General features: G+C 44.8%; 1 protein-coding gene across 2 annotated transcripts in view; it reads right to left on the bottom strand.

The window, feature by feature from the left end:
- Positions 1-24,239, bottom strand: part of LOC121567270 (neuronal tyrosine-phosphorylated phosphoinositide-3-kinase adapter 2) — a 148,934-nt gene that overhangs the window by 116,463 nt on the left and 8,232 nt on the right. For both annotated transcript variants that reach the window (XM_041877161.2, XM_041877162.2), the window contains exon 2: positions 22,235-22,467. In XM_041877161.2, the coding sequence (XP_041733095.1) occupies positions 22,235-22,437 (203 nt within the window). In that variant the 5' untranslated portion in view covers positions 22,438-22,467. The remainder of the gene's footprint in view (positions 1-22,234; positions 22,468-24,239) is intronic.

The raw sequence follows: 24,239 nt of genomic DNA, 5'->3' as shown, positions 1-24,239 counted from the left end.
TGTCACACCACCCTGGATCATTGACCTCTGCCTGCCCTGAGACTGTTTGCCATTCTGTACCTTTTGGACTCTGATCTGGATTACTGACCTCTGCCTGCCCTTGACCTGTCATTTGCCTGCCCCCTGTTTTTGTAATAAACTTTTGTTACTTCGACACTGTCTGAATCTGGGTCTTCTCCTTAAACGTGATACCTACCTTGTCACAACACAACTGATTGTCTCAAATGCATTAAGAAGGAAAGAAATTTCACAAATTAACTTTTAACAAGGCACACCTGTTAATTGAAATGCATTCCATGTGACTACCTCATGATGCTGGTTGAGAGAATGCCAAGAGTGTTCAAAGCTGTCATCAAGGCAAAAGGTGGCTACTTTGAAGAATCTCAAATATAACATATATTTTGATTTGTTTAACACTTTTTTGGTTACTACATGATTCCATATGTGTTACTTCATAGTTGTGATGACTTCACTATTATTCTACAATGTAGAAAATAGTAAAAATAAAGAAAAACCCTTGAATGAGTAGGTCTGTCCAAACTTTTGACTGGTACAGTGTCCAATGGCGGCGAGCTTTACAGCACTCCAGCCGACGCTTGGCATTGCGCATGGTGATCTTACACTTGTGTGCGGCTGCTCGGCCATGGAAATCCATTTCATGAAGCTCCCGACGAACAGTTCTTGTGCTGATTTTGCTTCCAGAGGCTGTCCTGTTATGTGAGCTTGTGTTGCCTACCACTTCGCAGCTGAGCCTTTGTTGCACCTAGACGTAAAAGCACTTAAAGTTGACCGGGGCAGCTTTAGCAGAGCAGAAATTTGAAGAACTGACTTGTTGGAAGGTAGCATCCTATGACAGTGCCACGTTGAAGTCATTGAGCTCTTCAGTAAGGCCATTCTAAACTCTAAAAATGTGAGGTTCAACTGGAGTTCTTCTAAGATCCTCAAAGATCCTCGAAGAACCTTAGGTTGATGTTTGGCTCTGAATATGTATTGAAATAATTTATACAATAATATAAAATACTAATGAATAACGAAGACAATTATGTTCTTCTGTGAATAGCTTCCATAATGTTAGCTGTCACGTTAACTAGCTACTTTAGTTCAGAATAATTAATGTAAATATTAGAAAGCCGAATTTGACCGTTGTATGAGCTACAGTAGCTAGCTACCTAACTTTAGCTAACGTTATGTCCTAACTAGGCAGAACTAGGATTGTATTATTTACTGAACTCATATTCTGTCCCATATGTTGTATATCATTCCATAAAGCCAACATGGCTTTACACTCATTAACGTAAGTTTCCAATCTAGAGCAGTTATCTCACTTTTGTAAGAATGAACTAGCTAGCTTCGTTGACATTAGCTAGCTAATTAACTAACTAACTAACTAACTAACTAACTAACTAATTAACTAAGGACGGTGACTTGTCCTGACGAGATGTCATAACGAACTGAATCTGTCAATGGAGAGCTTCCTCTTTATATAGCCTGCTACAGCATGCAATACTATTATGAACTCACAAGGGGGCATAACATTACATGTACAATACTAACCAATTTTGGAAACGTTACATGTATGCCCCCTTGTGGAGGGAAATGAATAGCTTAGATGGTAGCTATAGATGGGATTCAAATGCATAATGGTATTAATACAGTGACTAGACTACCTCTTTTGTATAAATGCATGCCCTTCAGAATCCAAACACAGGATTGCCACGCAGCAAAATGTGTAAAAGTGTATAATCTTTTAAGTCAGCCTGCTAAAATAGTGAACAATTTCTGTCAAAGATATCACATTTCAAGCTATTAGGCCTGTATGGCAGTACTTTTACTGTATGGCAGTACTGTATTGGCTATTGCTTTCTCCAATATGTTATTCTATTTTGCATTCAATTGGATGTCGATGCCATTTATCTTTCAATATTTTTTAAATATTTGTTTTCTTTAAATGGTTGTAAGACTATTATTTGACACATTTTCCCTTCCTTTGAAATTCTTATAGGACAGAACATGCACACAATGCAATTGGGATTAAGAAGAAGGTAAGGATATGTTGTAGGACAGCTGCATTTCAAGTGTACATTTAACCTACATAGCAGTCAATACAAACTGAAATCTATTAGCACACAAATGGCATTAAAATAAAACACCAAAGTATCTTTGGTAACTGGACTCCGGCATGAAACCTGATTCTGTTGTTTATTTTCATAAATTCTGAAGTATCTGGATGGTCAGTTGAGGACGTCTGCCAGTGGCTTCAGCAAAATCAGTTGGAGGACTACACCTCCTTTCCAAGGTTTTTAATTTATATACATTTTTATCATCAACTGCCTTCAAGGTCCAACCAAAACTTGACTTCTGCTTTAACCCAACTACCGGTTAGCTCTTGTTGTGGAGGTGTTATAACGGCCTTGCTCAAGGACAGAACAACAGATTTACTCACCGTGTCGGCTGGACGATTTAAATGCTTTAACTGCTAGGCTACCTGCCAGTCAACACCAGTCAAAATGCCTGCTTTGTATAACTGCCCAATATGCAACAAGCATTTTTTTCTCTCATAAAACAGATTTGCCACATTGGTCTGTATCACCAGAGTGAGCCAGGGTTCCTGTTAACATGTGTACTTGGAGGTTGCATGAAAACATGTAAATGCTTTGCATCATATAGGACACATTCATACAGAAAACACAAATATTTGCTGAGAGATAGGCCTAATGGTTCTGTAATTCCTGTGCCTGACTACATTGAGGAAAATGTGAACGACGATGACTCTGATCTCGCGTGGGCGCCTGCAACTAATGTTATTGAGTCTGTGGACTTCAAAACTGAAGACCTGGTTAGAAGCCTTAAGATCAAGCGTAAGATCACCATGCGCAATGCCAAGCGTCGGCTGGAGTGGTGTAAAGCTCGCCGCCATTGGACTCTGGAGCAGTGGAAAGCTGGAATGCAATTCAATTAACAGGTGTGCCTTCTTAAAAGTGAATTTGTGGAATTTCTATCCTTCTTAATGCCAATCAGTTGTGTTGTGACAAGGTAGGGGGAGTATACAGAAGATAGCCCTATTTGGTAAAAGACCAAGTCCATATTATGGGAAGAACAGCTCAAATTAGCAAAGAGAAATGACAGTCCATCATTACTTTAAGACATTAAGGTCAGTCAATACGGAACATTTCAAGAACTTTGAATGTTTCTTGATGTGCAGTTGGAACAACCATCAAGCGCTATGATGAAACTGGCTCTCATGAGGACCACCACAGGAATGGAAGACCCAGAGTTACCTCTGCTGCAGAGGATAAATTCATTAGAGTTACTAGCCTCAGAAATTGCAGCCCAAATAAATGCTTCACAGAGTTCAAGTATCAGACACATCACTCAACATCAACTGTTCAGAGGTGACTGTGTGAATCAGGCCTTCAAGGTCGAATTGCTGCAAAGAAACCACTACAAAAGGACACCAATAAGAAGAAGAGACCTGCTTGGGCCAAGAAACACGAGCAATGGACATTAGACCAGTGAAAATTTGGCCATTGTCTGGAGTCCAAATTGGAGATTTTTGTTTCCAACCACCGTGTCTTTGTGAGACGCGGTGTGGGTGAACGGATGATCTCCGCATGTGTAGTTCCCACCGTAAAGCATGGAGGAGGAGGTGTTATGGTGTGGTGCTGCTTTGCTGGTGAAACTGTCTGTGATTTATTTAGAATTCAAGGCACACTTAACCAGCATGGCTACCACAGCATTCTGCAGCGATACGCCATCCCATTTAGTTTGGGCTTAGTGGAACTATCATTTGTTTTTCAACAGGTCAATGACCAAACACACTTCTAGGATGTATAAGGGCTATTTTACCAAGAAGGAGAGTGATGGAGTGCTGCATCAGATGACCTGGCCTCCACAATCCCCCTACTTCAACCCAATTGAGATGGTTTGCGATGAGTCGGATGGCAGAGTGAAGGAAAAGCAGCCAACCAGTGCTAAGCATATGTGGGAACTCCTTCAAGACTGTTGGAAAAGCGTTCCAGGTGAAGCTGGTTGAGAGAATGCCAAGAGTGTGCAAAGCTGTCATCAAGGCAAAGGGTGGCTATTTGAAGAATCTCACATTTGTTTAACACTTTTTTTGGTTACTACATGATTCCATATGTGTTATTTCATAGTTTTGATGTCTTCACTATTATTCTACAGTGTAGAAAATAGCTAAAATAAAGAAAATCCCTTGAATGAGTAGGTGTGTCCAAACTTTTGAATGGTACTGTATATAAACAAAAAATATATATGGGGGATTGGAAATGATGCAGACAATTACATTGATGGAATCTACAATCTATCTGCAATATTAAAGCTGATCTACCCCCTTTAAAAAATATATTAAATATAATAAAAAGACCAGGGTGGTTTTCCAATGCCTCGCAAAGAAGGGCACCTATTGGTGGATGGTTAAACATTTAAAAAAAGCAGACATTGAATATCCCTTTGACCATTTTGAAGTGTGTGTATCAATACACCCAGTCACTACAAAGATTCAGCCGTCCTTCTTAACTCAGTTGCCTGAATACAACGCGTTATGTTTGGTACAAATCCATCACAACTGTAACACTCTGGCTCATTGGACGTTTATATTGAGCCAGGGTTGTTCATTTTCTTGTGTTTGGGTGTATTTTATTTGGTGGTGTTGGGGATGGTTGAGTTTCAGTTTGTTTGTGTCATGTGGTGATTGGTCGATGACTCCCAATCGGAGGTAACGAGTGTCAGCTGTCGGCTCGTTATCTCTGATTGGGAGCCATATATATTCTGTGTGTTTTCTCCTTTGTTTTGTGGGTTATTGTTTCTTTGTTGCTGTTAGTCGTATTTCAGTTTAGAACTTCACGTATCGTCATTTGTTGTTTTCTTCGTGGTTGCTTTAAGTTAATAAAGTCATCATGTTCACTCGCAACGCTGCGTATTGGTCCGCTCCTTCAGACGATCGTGACAGAATAACCCACCACAAGAGGACCAAGCGGCGTAACAAGCGGCAACAGGACCTACCTACGCAGGATTTATGGACGCCTCCTAAGGATTTTTGGACATGGGAGGAGATTCGGGCTGGAAAGGGTCCTTGGGCACAACCGGAGGAATATCACTGCCCTCGTGAAGAGCTGGAGGCAGCTGCAGCCGAGAGGAGGTGGTATGAGGAGGAATATCACCGCCCTCGTGAAGAGCTGGAGGCAGCTGCAGCCGAGAGGAGGTGGTATGAAGAGGAAGCGCGGAGTCGAGGCTGGAAGCCCGTGGTTACTCCCCAAAAAATTTTTGGGGGGCACATGGCTTGGGCGCCTGGGCAGCAGGAGGCTGCCACAGGTAGAGCTGGAGAGAAGGCTATCGGATTACGGGAGCCATTGGCGAGTAGAGGGAGGGAAGTTGTTGTGGCACGGCATGAGAGACTGAAGTGTGTTACCAGTCTGGTCCGGTCCGTTCTTGATCCCCAGTTAAGGCCAGTGGTGGGTGTTCCCGGTACGGACCGGTCTGTTCCTACTCCACGCACCAGGTCCACGATGTGCGTCGCCAGCCGGCCAGAGTCTGCCGTCTGCCCTAGGGCGTCTGAACTGCCCGTCTGCCAAGCGCTGCATAAGCCGCCCGTCTGTACTGAGCCTGCAAAGCCGTCCGTCTGCCATGAGCCTTCAGAGCCGTCCGCCAGACAGAATCATACACCTGCTATGGAATCAGCAGGAGCCGACGCAGCCTATGCTGGACTGGAGGCTCGGGTTCGTGACCGGCAGGAGCGGCTCATGCGGATGGGAGCCGTCCTGCTGGAGGTGATGACTGCAATCCGAGGCTGGGGTCCGCCTCCACCGCTAGCAGCCCAGCCAGTACCATCAGCCAGCCATGAGCAGCCAGACCCGTTAGCCAGCCATGAGCAGCCAGATCCGTCAGCCAGCCATGAGCAGCCAGATCCGTCAGCTAGCCATGAGCAGCCAGATCCGTCAGCCAGCCATGAGCAGCCAGATCCGTCAGCCAGCCACGAGCAGCCAGATCTGTCAGCCAGCCATGAGCAGCCAGATCTGTCAACCAGCCATGAGCAGCCAGATCCGTCAAGCCAGCCATGAGCAGCCAGACCCGTCAGCCAGCCATGAGCAGCCAGATCCGTCAGCCAGCCATGAGCAGCCAGACCCGTCAGCCAGCCATGAGCAACCAGATCCGTCAGCCAGCCATGAGCAGCCAGATCCGTCAGCCAGCCATGAGCAGCCAGATCCGTCAGCTAGCCATGAGCAGCCAGATCCGTCAGCCAGCCATGAGCAGCCAGATCCGTCAGCCAGCCATGAGCAGCCAGATCCGTCAGCCAGCCATGAGCAGCCAGATCCGTCAGCCAGCCATGAGCAGCCAGATCCGTCAGCCAGCCATGAGCAGCCAGATCCGTCAGCCAGCCGCGAGCAGCCAGATCCGTCAGCCAGCCATGAGCAGCCAGATCCGTCAGCCAGCCATGAGCAGCCAGATCCGTCAGCCAGCCATGAGCAGCCAGATCCGTCAGCCAGCCATGAGCAGCCAGATCCGTCAGCCAGCCATGAGCAGCCAGATCCGTCATCCAGCCAGGATTCGCCAGAGCCGTCGAGCCAGGATCCGCCAGAGCCGTCCAGACAGGATCAGCCAGAGCCTTCCGCCAGACAGGATCCGCCAGAGCCGTCCAGCCGAGATCCGCCAGAGCCGTCCAGCCGGGATCCGCCAGAGCCGTCCAGCCGAGATCCGCCAGAGCCGTCCCAGCCGGGATCCGCCAGAGCCGTCCAGTCGAGATCCGCCAGAGCCGTCCAGCCGGGATCCGCCAGAGCCGCCCAGCCGGGATCCGCCAGTGCTGTCCAGCCGGGATCCGCCAGAGCCGTCCAGCCGGGATCCGCCAGAGCCGTCCAGCCGGGATCCGCCAGAGCCGTCCAGCCGGGATCCGCCAGAGCCGTCCAGCCGGGGATCCGCCAGAGCCGTCCAGCCGAGATCCGCCAGAGCCGTCCAGCCGGGATCCGCCAGAGCCGTCCAGCCGAGATCCGCCAGAGCCGTCCAGCCGGGATCCGCCAGAGCCGTCCAGCCGGGATCCGCCAGAGCCGTCCAGCCGTGATCCGCCAGAGCCGTCCCGCCAGGATCCGCCAGAGCCGTCCCGCCAGGATCCGCCGGAGCCAGCCAGCCAGGATCCGCCATCTAGTCAGGTGCTGCCCCTTAGTCCGGTGCTGCCCCTGAGTCCGGTGCCGCCCCTTAGCCCGGTGCTGCCCCGTAGTCCGGTACTGCCCCTTAGCCCGGTGCTGCCCCTTATCCCGGTGCTGCCCCTTATCCCGGTGCTGCCCCTTAGGCCGATGCTGCCCCTTAGTCCGGGGTTGCCCCTTAGTCCAGGTGGGGTTAGGTGGAGGGTGGTCATTGGGAGGAGGCTACCGAAGCAGGTTGTGACTGTGGTGGGGTGGGGATCACGACCGGGGCCAGAGCCGCCACCATGGACAGACGCCCACCCAGACCCTCCCCTAGTCCTGATGTTGGTGCGCCCGGAGTTCGCACCTTTAGGGGGGGGTACTGTAACACTCTGGCTCATTGGACGTTTATATTGAGCCAGGGTTGTTCATTTTCTTGTGTTTGGGTGTATTTTATTTGGTGGTGTTGGGGATGGTTGAGTTTCAGTTTGTTTGTGTCATGTGGTGATTGGTCGATGACTCCCAATCGGAGGTAACGAGTGTCAGCTGTCGGCTCGTTATCTCTGATTGGGAGCCATATATATTCTGTGTGTTTTCTCCTTTGTTTTGTGGGTTATTGTTTCTTTGTTGCTGTTAGTCGTATTTCAGTTTAGAACTTCACGTATCGTCATTTGTTGTTTTCTTCGTGGTTGCTTTAAGTTAATAAAGTCATCATGTTCACTCGCAACGCTGCGTATTGGTCCGCTCCTTCAGACGATCGTGACAACAACACATCACTGAGTACCACTCTTCATATTTTCAAGCATGGTGGTGTTATGAGTCATGTTATGGCTATGCTTGTCATCGGCAAGGACTAGGGAGTTTTTTGGATAAAAGGAAATGGAATAGAGCTAAGCACAGGCAACATCCTAGAGGAAAACCTGGTTCAGCCTGCTTTCCGACCGACACTGGGTGACAAATTCACCTTTTAGCAGGACAATCAAATAAAACACAAGGCCATACACTGGAGATGCTTACCAAGACAACATTGAATGTACCTGAGTTATAAGACTGTTACTGAACAGGATAGGATAGCTAAAACTCGAGTTTCAGACTCCCAATAGCTGAGAGAACACACACACACACTTTCCCTGATACAGACCAGCTTTAATCCTAGTCTAATCCCAGTCCTGACACTAGCTGCAATCTGACTCCATTCCTAATCCAAACATTCCAGCTCCATTCACAGTGTACAGGTGTCATACCTTACTCTACCATGCAAACATTGGACAGACCCAGATCTTATTATGATAATTATCTCTCTGCTGCTCATTAAAAGAGGTGGGGGAGGAGGGATGGGGTAGAGACTCGGCCAAAGTCACTTTCATCTTTAATACCGACTATGGTCACAGAGACACAAAGAACATGCTCTGACCAGTTGGCAAGTGCCTTCTCTGATATTATCAATCTCTCCCTGACCCGGTCTGTAATACCGACATGTTTCAAGCAGACCACCACTGTCCCTGTGCCCAAGAACGGCAAGGCAACCTGTCTGAATGGCTATTGCCCCATAGCACTCACATCTGTAGCCATGAAATATTTTGAAAGGCTTATCATGGCTCACATCACATAACTAAGGATCTATTATGGTCCGCACACATCAGCACAGTTGTGAAGAGGGCACGACAACGCTTTTTCCCCCTCAGGCAGGGACGGCTTGTTCAATAGGGCGATATGGGCGACGCACTGCCAAACGGGAAAAGGAAGGGATTTTTTTTCTAATCAATTATATCACGGCAACAGCAGTTATCAGTGTTCACGTCTGATCTGCCAGCCACTAAATGTCAAATCAGGCTAAAGTCGTGCTTCAAATGGCCCCGCCCGTTTTTGGGGCGATTTCAGTCAAGTTGAAAATCGCCCAGAAGTCTCTCATAGCCTGTCATGTAAAATCTATTTTTTCACATTTCAAAGCTTTCAATACATTCTCTATGGGTGTCTGTGGGCTTGCACTTACGCGCTTTCGTCATACGTGACGTAACGTTGAACATAACTAAGACAATGGCGGCTATCAGCGTCTATGTTGCGACCTGCAGTGCGGCGTTATTTTATGTTTTTAATTTGTAGACTTAGTTTACAAACATTCTGCCAACCATGGATTTCCAGTGGTTGGTTTTGGACTGATCTTGTTGATCGTGTACATACCCGCTACGAACGGACTAAATAATGAAAACGCTGCTGGCAGCTGAATCCCAATACAGCTGGGAGACTTGGCTGGATGAGTCCCGGACAGAGAAGTGGAGCCGGCCACCTTCACCCTGGTCAGAGCGGACCGCGATCCTGGTAAGAGAGCGACTCTGTACCCCGACATTGAACTGCTTTCTGTGTCATTGCGACCTTACTATCAATTCAATTCAATTTAAGGGCTTTATTGGCATGGGAAACGTGTGTTAACATTGCCAAAGCAAGGGAAGTAGATAGTAAACAAAAGTGAAATAAACAATAAATATTAACAGTAAACATTACACTCAGAAGTTTCAAAAGAATAAAGACATTTCAAATGTCATATTATGTATATATACAGTGTTGTTACAATGTGCAAATAGTTAAAGTACAAATGGGAAAATAAATAAACATAAATATGGGTTGTATTTACAATGGTGTTTGTTCTTCACTGGTTGCCCTTTTCTTGTGGCAACAGGTCACAAATCTTGCAGCTGTGATGGCACACTGTGGTTTTTCACCCAGTAGATAAGGGAGTTTATCAAAATTGGGTTTGTTTTCGAATTCTTTGTGGATCGCTGTAATCTGAGGGAAATATGTGTCTCTAATATGGTCATACATTTGGCAGGAGGTTAGGAAGTGCAGCTCAGTTTCCACCTCATTTTGTGGGCAGTGTGCACATAGCCTGTCTTCTCTTGAGAGCCAGGTCTGCCTACGGCGGCCTTTCTCAATAGCAAGGCTATGGTCACTGAGTCTGTACATAGTCAAAGCTTTCATTAAGTTTGGGTCAGTCACAGTGGTCAGGTATTCTGCCACTGTGTACTCTCTGTTTAGGGCCAAATAGCATTCTAGTTTGCTCTGTTTTTTTGTTTGTTCTTTCCAATGTGTCAAGTAATTCTCTTTTTGTTTTCTCATGATTTGGTTGGGTCTAATTGTGTTGTTGTTGTTGTTGTTGTTATCCTGGGGCTGTGTGGGGTCTGTTTGTGTTTGTGAACAGAGGCCCAGGACAAGCTTACTTAGGGGACTCTTCTCCAAGTTCATCTCTCTGTAGGTGATGGCTTTGTTATGGAAGGTTTGGGAATCGCTTCCTTTTAAGTGGTTACTATCTGCCCCGTGAGTTCCCCCAATTGTTTGTTACCGTTGTGTACTGTTGATAATCACAAGTTTACTGGAGAACTGAGACCAAGTAGAGACTTTGGACAGGGTGGATATGGTATAATAAAGGCAGTTTATTCAGAGGTAAAGATATCTGGAATCGCGTGCACGGACTCGTGCACGTGTGTAGGTCACCTAAATCATCAGAAAAATTGCCCCTCCTGAGAATTTTTTCAGGAGCCGCCACTGCCCTCAGGATGCTGAAAAGATTTGGCATGGGCCCTCAGATCCTCAAAAAGCTGCACCATTGAGAGCATCTTGACTGGCTGCATCACCGCTTTGTACGGTAACTGCTTGGCATCCGACCACAAGGCGGTACAGAGGGTAGTGCATATGGCCCAGTACTTCACTGGGGCCGAGCTCCTTGCCATCCATTACATTACATTTACGTCATTTAGCAGACGCTCTTATCCAGAGCGACATACAATTTAGTGAGTGGATACATTATTTTTAATTTTTATTTTTTCATACTGGCCCCCCGTGGGAAACGAACCCACAACTCTGGCATTGCAAACGCCATGCTCTACCAACTGAGCTACATCCCTGCCGGCCATTCCCTCCCCTACCCTGGACGACGCTGGGCCAATTGTGCGCCGCCCCATGGGTCTTTATACCAGGCGATGTAAAACAAAAGACCCTAAAAGTTGTCAAAGACTCCAGCCATCCAAGTCATAGACTGTTCTCTCTGCTACCGAGTGGCAAGCAGTACCGATGCACCAAGTCTGGAACCAACAGGACCCTGAACAGCTTCTACCCCCAAACAATAAGACTGCAAAAAAACGTACTTAAATAGTTAACCAAATAGCTACCCGGACTATCTGCATTGACCCATTTTTGCACTAACTTTTTTGGCTCATCACATACGCTGCTGCTACTGTTTATTATCTGTCCTGTTGACTAGTCACTTTATTCCTAGTTATATGTCAATTACCTCATAACCCTGCAAATCGACTCAGTACTGGTACCCCGTGTACAGTGGGGAAAAAAAGTATTTAGTCAGCCACCAATTGTGCAAGTTCTCCCACTTAAAAAGATGAGAGAGGCCTGTAATTTTCATCATAGGTACACGTCAACTATGACAGACAAATTGAGAAAAAAATCCAGGAAATCACATTGTTGGATTTTTTATGAATTTATTTGCAAATTATGGTGGTAAATAAGTATTTGGTCACCTACAAACAAGCAAGCTTTCTGGCTCTCACAGACCTGTAACTTCTTCTTTAAGAGAATCCTCTGTCCACCACTCGTTACCTGTATTAATGGCACCTGTTTGAACTTGTTATCAGTATAAAAGACACCTGTCCACAACCTCAAACAGTCACACTCCAAACTCCACTATGGCCAAGACCAAAGAGCTGTCAAAGGACACCAGAAACAAAATTGTAGACCTGCACCAGGCTGGGAAGACTGAATCTGCAATAGGTAAGCAGCTTGGTTTGAAGAAATCAACTGTGGGAGTAATTATTAGGAAATGGAAGACATACAAGACCACTGATAATTTCCCTCGATCTGGGGCTCCACGCAAGATCTCACCCTGTGGGGTCAAAATGATCACAAGAACGGTGAGCAAAAATCCCAGAACCACACGGGGGGACCTAGTGAATGACCTGCAGAGAGCTGGGACCAAAGTAACAAAGCCTACCATCAGTAACACACTACGCCGCCAGGGACTCAAATCCTGCAGTGCCAGACGTGTCCCCCTGCTTAAGCCAGTACATGTCCAGTCCCGTCTGAAGTTTGCTAGAGTGTATTTGGATGATCCAGAAGAGGATTGGGAGAATGTCATATGGTCAGATGAAACCAAAATATAACTTTTTGGTAAAAACTCAACTCGTCGTGTTTGGAGGACAAAGAATGCTGAGTTGCATCCAAAGAACACCATACCTACTGTGAAGCATGGGTGTGGAAACATCATGCTTTGGGGCTGTTTTTCTGCAAAGGGACCAGGACGACTGATCCGTGTAAAGGAAAGAATGAATGGGGCCATGTATCGTGAGATTTTGAGTGAAAACCTCCTTCCATCAGCAAGGGCATTGAAGATGAAACGTGGCTGGGTCTTTCAGCATGACAATGATCCCAAACACACCGCCCGGGCAACGAAGGAGTGGCTTCGTAAGAAGCATTTCAAGGTCCTGGAGTGGCCTAGCCAGTCTCCAGATCTCAACCCCATAGAAAATCTTTGGAGGGAGTTGAAAGTCCGTGTTGCCCAGCGACAGCCCCAAAACATCACTGCTCTAGAGGAGATCTGCATGGAGGAATGGGCCAAAATACCAGCAACAGTGTGTGAAAACCTTGTGAAGACTTACAGAAAACGTTTGACCTGTGTCATTGCCAACAAAGGGTATATAACAAAGTATTGAGAAACTTTTGTTATTGACCAAATACTTATTTTCCACCATAATTTGCAAATAAATTCATTAAAAATCCTACAATGTGATTTTCAGGAAAAAAAATTCTCATTTTGTCTGTCATAGTTGACGTGTACCTATGATGAAAATTACAGGCCTCTCTCATCTTTTTAAGTGGGAGAACTTGCACAATTGGTGGCTGACTAAATACTTTTTCCCCCCACTGTATATAGCCAAGTTGTCGTTACTCATTGTGTATTTATTATTACATTTATTATTACGTGTTATTATTTTTCTATTATTTCTCTATTTTCTGTCTCTCTGCATTGTTGGGAAGGGCCCGTAGGTAAGCATTTCACTGTTACTCTACACCTGTTGTTTACGAAGCATGTGACAAATAACATTTTCTTTTATTTTATTTGAGAGAGAGATGGTACAAGCAAAAGCAGGGATTTCATTCTGTACAACTTTGCTGCCTCAGTCTGTAGTTGTGTGTGCGTGTACTAGGGGAGAGCCGGGACGAAGGTAACATGGGGCGATAGTAACACGCCCAATTTCTCAGATAACACAGAAGCTAGAATGATGCAGTGAAGTCAGCACGTTCCTAATGTGCAGGATAAAAAAACAGCCCAGCCCCGACCACGTTTCGCAGAGTTATCAACAAAAAGTGCTTTTGAGCGATGTAAGTAAAAAAGAAAAAGGACCCGGAAGTGTTTTTCGGTTGTAGAGTTGTGTTTAGTTGTTTAAGATTCCAAACATATGTCCTTTTCTTAACCCATCTAGTGACTAAACTACAGCATAGGTGTTACCACTACTCCCGCTCTCCCTCTCCGGCGCTTGACGTCACCAGTCTACTAACCACCGGTTCTGACAACCGATCTTTATCCACACCTGGCAACCATCAATACGCACACCTGCGCCCTATCATCAGTCACACCTGGACTTCATTGCTAACCATTTATCTAGCACTCTGTTTTGTCAGTCATCAGGTAGTATTGTTTGTGTTTCCATGTCAGAAGCTTCCCATGTTTATCATTAAACTCACTAACTGCACCTGCGTCCTGACTCCCTGTGTCTACGTTACAATAGGTTTCAAGTATCATGCTAGCTAGTCTGTGTTAGCCTGGGAGAAGTTACAGGAGAGACGGGTGGGCGAAAGTAACACAATGTAAACTGATGACTTGTATATCTTTATGATTCTGGGGGTCAATTACCTAATGTCAAGCCATGGAAATGTGATAAGCATGATGAGTTTGCTGTTTGTGAAGAGAATCAAGACGTTTATGCTATCAAGACAAATGGAGCGCACATGATTGGTAGGGCTAAGCATGAATAGCCATTGAAAATGGTTAGAAAGATATCCTACTACATTCCCATTAAAGTGAGATGAGAAAATTATGGTTAAAATAGCTATTATGTGATACATTTTATTCCGATTAATATTGTAAGGCAAAATATTGTGGATGCGCAACCTTGCGATGTTGACACATGGTTCATTTTCATAAACGTCGAACCTATAGCATTAATTATTCAAATCGACACAAACATGGCTGATAGTACATTTGTGACCCTTTTCAAGAAATATTCACAGTAGCTAGGCGTAAATCACTACTTCACAGGAGAGGCATTTGAACATGATTTATTTTTCAACGTGCCTTTTTTGGTAGAAATGCCTTCTGGAACATGTGAATTTTCATCTGCATTAATAGCAAATTGGTATGCCATCTGTAAATACGAATACAATTGTTAAATTACGAGCCTAGTTGGTTTAGCCACGGAAAAAGTCAGGAACCTTCCCGCTAGCCATGATTGGCTGAGATAATGGATGGGCTGGACATGCCGAGAGATGAGTTAGGACTGGTCTGCCATGTAGCATACTTCTGTCTATAACATGAGCTGCTCAGTATGTGTAGATAAACCTTGCTACCACAGCTTTTTTGAAAGATATGACGTCAGCCAAGGAGAACTGTAAAAGTGTTGCTACTGCTCTCAACAACATTGCTGCCCAGAATTTAGCAGGCACTATCGACAAATGTCAGTGGGAAGAAGTTGTGATGGACTACTTTCTGCACACGGTCAGTGTGAACCGGAGTGACTTGACACAACAACGGCCCAAACAAGCTGTAGCTAGTTACAAACCAAATGGAGAAGACATACTGCCATGAAGCGTTCATCCATGTATATGGGTAAGAGTCTAACTATCTACATTATTAGATATTATAAGTTTATAATTTTTTCAGGAAGTTGTTTTCTATGCAAGTTAAAGCGTGCTGTTAGCTAGCAAGCGAACGTTAGCTTGGTGGCTTATAATATAATATAATATGCCATTTAGCAGACGCTTTTATCCAAAGCGACTTACAGTCATGCGTGCATACATTATTTATTTTTTGTGTATGGGTGGTCCCGGCGATCGAACCCACTACCTTGGCGTTACAAGCGCCGTGCTCTACCAGCTGAGCTACAGAGGACCACAGGGCTTGCTAGCTAACATAACATAACCAGAGGGCTTGCTAGCTAACATTACGTGTATGATCTATGTAGTAATATTATTTGTATCTCAGAAAGTCATTGGCATTGCTAGTTATAGCCTGTTAGCTAGCTAGCTAACATTGAACCTAGATGGTTAGCTTTAGTTACCTTGTGATGAGGTGTGAATGACGGAGTCAGGCGCAGGAGGTAAAACACAAAAATCAAGAGTTTATTCAGTGTACAATAATGTAGCGCATATAGCGACAGAACGAAACTAGCACAAGGGAAAATCAACAAGTAAAGAGTAGCACAACGAACAATCACTCACAAAGGACAAGGGGGCAGAGGGAACACTTATACACAGACTAATGAGGGAAGGAGTACCAGGTGTGTGTGATTGACAAGACAAGACAAGACAAATGGAGTGATGATAAATGGAGCGGTAGTGGCTAGTAAGGCGGTGACGACGAACGCCAAAACGTGCCCGAGCAAGGAGGAGGGGCAGCCTTGGCTTACACAGCTCCAGCAGCGCGCCGACACCAGCCTCGGGGACGGCCAGGAGGATGCGGAGCAGGGCGAGTCGGATGGCGACGATGGAAGTCCCTCAGCAGAGAGGGATCGAGGATGTCCCTCACCTGGACCCAGCACCGTTCCTCCGGACCGGACCGTACCCTTCCCACTCCACGAGGTACTGAAGGCCCCCCACCCGGCACCTCGAATCCAGGATGGACCGGACAGAGTAATCCGGCGACCCCTCAATGTCCAAAAGAGGTGGAGGGACCTCCTGCACCTCAGACTCCTGGAGCGGACCAGCCACCACCAGCCTGAGGAGCGACACATGAAATGAGGGGTTAATCCGGTAATCAGGGGGGAGTAATAACCTATATGTGACCTTGTTGATTCTCCTCAGGACTTTGAACGGCCCTACAAACCGCAGGCTCAGCTTCCGGCAGGTCAGGCGGAGGGGCAGATTCCGGATCGAGAGCCAGACCCGATCCCCCGGTACAAAGACGGGGGCCTCACTGCGGTGACGGTCAGCGTTGGCCTTCTGACGATGCACGGCGTGTTGGAGGTGAACATGGGCAGCATTCCACGTCCCCTCCACACACCGAAACCAGTCATCCACCGCAGGAGCTTTGGTCTGGCTCTGGTGCCACGGTGCCAGAACCGGTTGATAACCTAAAACACGTTGGCGTTAGGTTCGTAGAGGAATGGCGGAGAGAGTTCTGGGCATATTCTGCCCATGGCAGGAACACCGACCACTCCCCCGGCCGGTCCTGGCAATAGGACCTCAGGAACCTACCCACATCCTGATTAACCCATTCCACCTGCCCATTACTCTCAGGGTGGAACCCAGAGGTCAGGCTGACCGAGACTCCCAGACGTTCCATGAACGCCTTCCAGACTTTAGACGTGAACTGGGGACCTCGGTCAGACACTATATCCTCTGGTACCCCATAGTGCCAGAAGACGTGTGTAAACAGGGCCTCCGCTGTTTGCAGAGCCGTGGGGAGACCGGGCAGAGGAAGGAGGCGGCAGGCCTTCAAAAAGCGGTCCACAACGGCCAGGATGGTGGTGTTCCCTTGAGAGAGAGGCAGATCAATTTAAAAATCAACACTCAAAAGAGACCATGGTCGTTGTGGAACTGGTAAAGGTTTTAACTTACCCGCTGGGAGGTGCCTACAGTGAGGGAAAAAAGTCTTTGTTCCCCTGCTGATTTTTTACGTTTTCCCACTGACAAAGAAATTATCAGTCTATAATTTTAATGGTAGGTGTATTTGAACAGTGAGAGACAGAATAACAACAACAAAAATCCAGAGAAACGCATGTCAAAAATGTTATAAATTGATTTGCATTTTAATGAGGGAAATAAGTATTTGACCCCTCTGCAAAACATGACTTAGGACTTGGTGGCAAAACCCTTGTTGGCAATCACAGAGGTCAGACGTTTCTTATAGTTGGTCACCAGGTTTGCACACATCTCAGGAGGGATTTTTGTCCCACTCCTCTTTGCAGCTCTTCTCCAAGTCATTAAGGTTTTGAGGCTGACGTTTGGCAACTCGAACCTTCAGCTCCCTCCACAGATTGTCTATGGGATTAAGCTCTGGAGACTGGCTAGGCCATTCCAGGACCTTTATGTGCTTCTTCTTGAGCCACTCCTTTGTTGCCTTGGCCGTGTTTTGGGTCATTGTCATGCTGGAATATCCATCCACGAATCATTTTCTATGCCCTGGCTGAGGGAAGGAGATTCTCACCCAAGATTTGACGGTACATGGCCCCATCCATCTTACCTTTGATGCGGTGAAGTTGTCCTGTCCCCTTAGCAGAAAAACACCCCCAAAGCATAATTTTCCACCTCCATGTTTGACGGTGGAGATGGTGTTCTTGAGGTCATAGGCAGCATTCCTCCTCCTCCAAACACGGCGAGTTGAGAGCTCCAATTTGGTCTCATCTGACCACAACACTTTCACCCAGTTCTCCTCTGAATCATTCAGATGTTCATTGGCAAACTTCAGACGGGCATGCATATGTGCTTTCTTGAGCAGTGGGACCTTGCGGGCGCTGCATGATTTCAGTCCTTCACGGCATAGTGTGTTATCAATTGTTTTCTTGATGACTATGGTCCCAGCTGCCTTGAGATCATTGACAAGATCCTCCCGTGTAGTTCTGGGCTGATTCCTCACCGTTCTCATGATCATTGCAACTCCACGAGGTGAGAACTTGCATGGAGCCCCAGGCCAAGGGAGATTGACAGATCTTTTGTGTTTCTTCCATTGGCGAATAATCGCACAAACTGTTGTCACCTTCTCAACAAGCTGCTTGGCAATGGTCTTGTAGCCCATTCCAGCCTTGTGTAGGTCTATAATCTTGTCCCTGAAATCCTTGGAGAGCTCTTTGTTCTTGGCCATGGTGGAGAGTTTGGAATCTGATTGATTGATCGCTTCTGTGGACAGGTGTCTTTTATACAGGTAACAAGCTGAGATTAGGAGCACTCCCTTTAAGAGTGTGCTCCTAATCTCAGCTCGTTACCTGTATAAAAGACACCTGGGAGCCAGAAATCTTTCTGATTGAGAGGGGGTCAAATACTTATTTCCCTCATTAAAATGCAAATCAATTTATAACATTTTTGACATGCGTTTTTCTGGATTTCTTTGTTGTTATTCTGTCTCTCACTGTTCAAATAAACCTTCCATTAAAATTATAGACTGATCATTTCTTTGTCAGTGGGCAAACGTACAAAATCAGCAGGGGATCAAATACTTTTTTCCCTCACTGTACACATGGCGTGGTGTGGGCGAGCGGTTTTGCTGATGTCAACATTGTGAACAGAGTGCCCCATGGTGGCAGTGGGTTAATGGTACGGGCAGGAATAAGCTACGGACAATGAACATAATTGCATTTTGTCAATGGCAATATGAATGCACAGAGATAACGTGATGAGATCCTGAGGCCCATTGTCGTAACATTCATCCACCGCCATCACCTCATATTTCAGCATGAGAATGCACAGCCCCATGTTGCAAGGATCTGTACACAATTCCTGGAAGCTGAAAATGTCCTAGTTCTTCCATGGCCTGCATACTCACCAGACATGTCACTCATTGAGCAGGTTTGGGATGCTCTCGATCGACGTGTACGACAGCGTGTTCCAGTTTCCACTGATATCCAGCAACTTCGCACAGCCATTGAAGAGGAGTGGGACAACATTCCACAGGCCACAATCAACAGCCTAATCAACTTTATGCAAAGGAGATGTGTTGTGCTGCATGAGGCAAATGGTGGTCACACCAGATACTGACTGGTTTTCTGATCTACACCCCTACTTTTTTTAAAAGGTATCTGTGACCAACAGATACATATCTGTATTCACAGTTATGTGAAATCCATATATTAGGGCCTAATTTATTTGTTTCAATTGACTGATTTCCTTATATGAACTGTAACACAGTAAAATATTTGAAATTGTTGCATGTTAAGGTTTATATTTTTGTTCAGTGTATAAAATATTTATAAAATATTTTTATCTGGACACTTTCCAATTTTGATATTGCTACTATGCAAATATGCAAGTAACCATTTCACTCTACTGTTTACACCTTCTGTATCCTGGGCATGTGACAAAAAAATTTAGATTGTATTTGACATAATGTGTGTTTACAATGGTAATGTAAAGTGGTTATCCCACTGGCTATAGGGTGAACGCACCAATTGGTGAGTCGTTCTGGATAAGAGCGTCTGCTAAATGACGTAAATGTGCCCTTGAGCAAGGCACTTAACCCTAATTGCTCCTGTAAGTCGCTCTGGTTAAGAGCGTCTGCTAAATGACTAAAATGTAAATGTAATGTGAAGAACGAAATCAGATTAGGATATAGGCCAAGGAGTAGATCAAATGTATTTTTACATATATTTTCTCTACTTTCACTTCTTTTCTTAGTCTTGAAATCTTTGGTTGTTTACTAAACTACCTTAATTACTCTGTTTAGCACATGGCCTCACATGTGAATTCTAAAAGAGAGGGTGGGGCTAAGACTTAAGAGGGTGTGAACGATGCTGAATAGATGTAGACAAAGAAGAGCTCTACAGTAGTTGTACCAAAACATTCAAGGGCCATTTTCTCAAAAGTGGGGTTACAAGTTTATCAACTTCCAAAGCAAAATCACTTTCCCATTGTTCCTCAACTGCAGTGTATGAAATACCATTTTGTAGCTCTGAGTCTCTACTTTTATCCAACGTAAAAAACACAATTTCAAATTTTGCTACATAAGACTGAATTGAGCCAGTCGGTCACATTTTGTTTAAAATAACTTATTACAAAACAGAAACATGGAGATAAGACAGATATTGTGCACTTCTCGCCAGCTGTTACTTCCGTCCAAAGACTGTGTTACTTCCGCCCCACCGGCAGGTACAAAAGTAACGTTAGGCTAGTTCTGTTCTCGGTCTATTTAATTTAAACTCATTTACCCTAGAAATGACATCTCAGTTGCTAATGGTGGAGGACATACAGTGGAGGAAAAAAGTATTTAGTCTGCCACCAATTGTGCAAGTTCTCCCACTTAAAAAGATGAGAGAGGCCTGTAATTTTCATCATAGGTACACGTCAACTATGACAAACAAAATTACATTTTTCCCCCCAGAAAATCACATTGTAGGATTTTTTATGAATTTATTTGCAAATGATGGTGGAAAATAAGTATTTGGTCAATAACAAAAGTTTCTCAATACTTTGTTATATACCCTTTGTTGGCAATGACACAGGTCAAACGTTTTCTGTAAGTCTTCACAAGGTTTTCACACACTGTTGCTGGTATTTTGGCCCATTCCTCCATGCAGATCTATTCTAGAGCAGTGATGTTTTGGGGCTGTCGCTGGGCAACACAGACTTTCAACTCCCTCCAAAGATTTTCTATGGGGTTGAGATCTGGAGACTGGCTAGGCCACTCCAGGACCTTGAAATGCTTCTTACGAAGCCACTCCTTCGTTGCCCGGGCGGTGTGTTTGGGATCATTGTCATGCTGAAAGACCCAGCCACGTTTCATCTTCAATGCCCTTGCTGATGGAAGGAGGTTTTCACTCAAAATCTCACGATACATGGCCCCATTCATTCTTTCCTTTACACGGATCAGTCGTCCTGGTCCCTTTGCAGAAAAACAGCCCCAAAGCATGATGTTTCCACCCCCATGCTTCACAGTATGTATGGTGTTCTTTGGATGCAACTCAGCATTCTTTGTCCTCCAAACACGACGAGTTGAGTTTTTACCAAAAAGTTATATTTTGGTTTCATCTGACCATATGACATTCTCCCAATCATCTTCTGGATCATCCAAATGCACTCTAGCAAACTTCAGACGGGCCTGGACATGTACTGGCTTAAGCAGGGGGACACGTCTTGCACTGCAGGATTTGAGTCCCTGTCGGCGTAGTGTGTTACTGATGGTAGGCTTTGTCACTTTGGTCCCAGCTCTCTGCAGGTCATTCACTAGGTCCCCCCGTGTGGTTCTGGGATTTTTGCTCACCGTTCTTGTGATCATTTTGACCCCACGGGGTGAGATCTTGCATGGAGCCCCAGATCGAGGGAGATTATCAGTGGTCTTGTATGTCTTCCATTTCCTAATAATTGCTCCCACAGTTGATTTCTTCAAACCAAGCTGCTTACCTATTGCAGATTCAGTCTTCCCAGCCTGGTGCAGGTCTACAATTTTGTTTCTGGTGTCCTTTGACAGCTCTTTGGTCTTGGCCATAGTGGAGTTTGGAGTGTGACTGTTTGAGGTTGTGGACAGGTGTCTTTTATACTGATAACAAGTTCAAACAGGTGCCATTAATACAGGTAACGAGTGGAGGACAGAGGAGCCTCTTAAAGAAGAAGTTACAGGTCTGTGAGAGCCAGAAATCTTGCTTGTTTGTAGGTGACCAAATACTTATTTTCCACCATAATTTGCAAATAAATTCATAAAAAATCCTACAATGTGATTTTCTGGAGAAAAAAATTCTCAATTTGTCTGTCATAGTTGACGTGTACCTATGATGAAAATTACAGGCCTCTCTCATCTTTTTAAGTGGGAGAACTTGCACAATTGGTGGCTGACTAAATACTTTTTCCCCCCACTGTATATAAGTTGTTTGTCATAAAAGATGGTGTCTCTAGTTCTATCGATCTCTGAGTATTTACGAAGAAAATAAAAAAGTGTGACTTTCGTCCCGGTTCTCCTCTGCATGGGTGTTGGTACGTATTTCAAATCCAAATCAAATCAAATCAATTTCTCTGTATATGTGTGTGTGAAGTTACTGTCCTGTGAAGTGAAAATGAACACATTCCCACAGTCTGTCATTGTGGTGCTGGAAATAGAACCCCCATCACTTCACACAGGTTTTTATGCATATGACGTGTCTTAGTTCGTATTCGTGTGCATGCGCATGAGCTCTTTGTCTTACCTCTTCATGGCTTCTTCCTGTCTTCTCTTCTTATCATGTTTCTCCTGAAGGTAGGCCCAGTTGGTCTCTTTCCGAATGCGGTCGCTCTCACGGGCGATGTCAGAGGCATTCTGGATGACCAGTCCGTCATAGGCCCTGAGTCCACTGTCCTCCACATACTGGAAGAACCTGCTGAACGATGCTTCCTCTTCTTGAGAAGTCATTGTTCTTCTCTGGCAGTGGAGCAGAAAGCACTGCAAGCAGAGGGATAGGGTAGAGACACAGACAGGGCTGAGTTACATGATAAGGAGGTCAAGTCAATAGTAATGACGTCTGGTGTATAACGACGTTGAGCAGACAAATGAGGGGTGTTCGATATGCAAAGTCCCACTGGGCACACACTGGTTGAATCAACGTTGTTTCAACATAATTTGTCAACGTAGTGTGACGTGGAATCTATGTGGAAAATACATTGGATTTGAAAAAAGTCATCAAAACTATTGTTTTGAGGGTGACATTTCAACCACAGGATTATGTCATCATTGTAACCAATTTTCAACATAGTCAAATCTTGTATAATATATGTTGAATTTGTACCATTAAAAACAACATCAGATCGTCAACAACATATAGACTATCAGGGGCAGCACCTCCTGCTGGAGAGCTAATCTACAGCTATTAATATGGTCTCCCATCCAGGATTTGAACCAAGCCCAGCCCTTTTGCAAAGTCATCAACAGCAATTGTTTTAATTCAACCGAGGGTTCAACTACAAATAGAAAATACATACATGAATAGGCACAGGGGTTTCAAGCTTTTGTTGATTTGAAATGTAATCTTCAAGTTAATCATTAGAATGTTGGATTCACGTCTACATTATAACCAAAACTCTGAGTTAAAGAATAGGACTAAATCAAATCAAACATTAGTTAAAGTGTATTTAGATTTAGATTAATCAGATTATATTTAGTCATATTCTTTAACTTAGATTTTTGGTTGAGATGGAGACTAGAATCCAACATTTTAATGACTAACTTGAAGATTAAATTTGTGTCTATTACGTTTTGTTACGGGACAAACAGGATTATAGCCTTGAGGTGGCTATAATATGGCTGCAGGTTCCTCTGCCTCACCTAAAGCCCATTCTGGTGGGAAGCTGCTATAGACCACCAAGTGCTAACAGTCGGTATCTGAATAACGTGTGAAATGCTTGATAATGTATGTGATGTCAATAGAGAGGTATACTTTCTGGGTAATTTAAATATTGATTGGCTTTCATCAGGCTGCCCACTCAAGAAAAAGCTTCAAACTGTAACTAGTGCCTGCACCTTGTTCAGGTTATCAATCAACCTACCAGGGTAGTTACAAACAGTACAGAAATGAAATCATCAACATATATTGATCATATCTTTACTAATGCTGCAGAGATTTGTTTGAAAGCAGTATCCAAATCCATCGGATGTAGTGATCACAATATAGTAGCCATATCTAGGAAGACCAAAGTTCCAAAGGCTGGGCCTAATATTGTGTGTAAGAGGTCATAAAATACGTTTTGTAGTGATTCCTATGTTGTTGATGTAAAGCATATTTGTTGGTCCGTGGTTTGTAATGAGGAGCAAACAGACGTTGCACTTGTGATAGAATAATTATTAATGACTAATTATTACACCCTGAAACTGTGTAAAATGTGTTAGAATGTGTGAGTGTAGGACCAGTAAAGATTATGACATTGTGTTACTATTTAGCAATGTGAGTAAGAGTTAGGCCAGACAACAAAGGACAAGGAGAACTGTCTACAGACAACTGAGAAACCAAGATAAAGAGGCCTCCCAATTTAGGGAGGAGAGAAACTGTTAGGCTTGTTAAAGAGTATGAAATATGGTGCAGGATATTGTGAGGACGGCGATAACTAAGGAATGCAGCCTATGATAAGAACATGTTTGTGTGACATGATAGTTAGGAGAGCAGAGGAAAACATGAGCTAAACCCATGTATAGTGGAAATATACAGCCCGCCTACAGCGGGG

The sequence above is a fragment of the Coregonus clupeaformis genome, chromosome 6, assembly GCF_020615455.1.
Source record: "Coregonus clupeaformis isolate EN_2021a chromosome 6, ASM2061545v1, whole genome shotgun sequence".
In the NCBI taxonomy this organism is placed as follows: Eukaryota; Metazoa; Chordata; class Actinopteri; order Salmoniformes; family Salmonidae; genus Coregonus; species Coregonus clupeaformis.
This window is presented reverse-complemented; position numbering and strand designations above follow the sequence as displayed.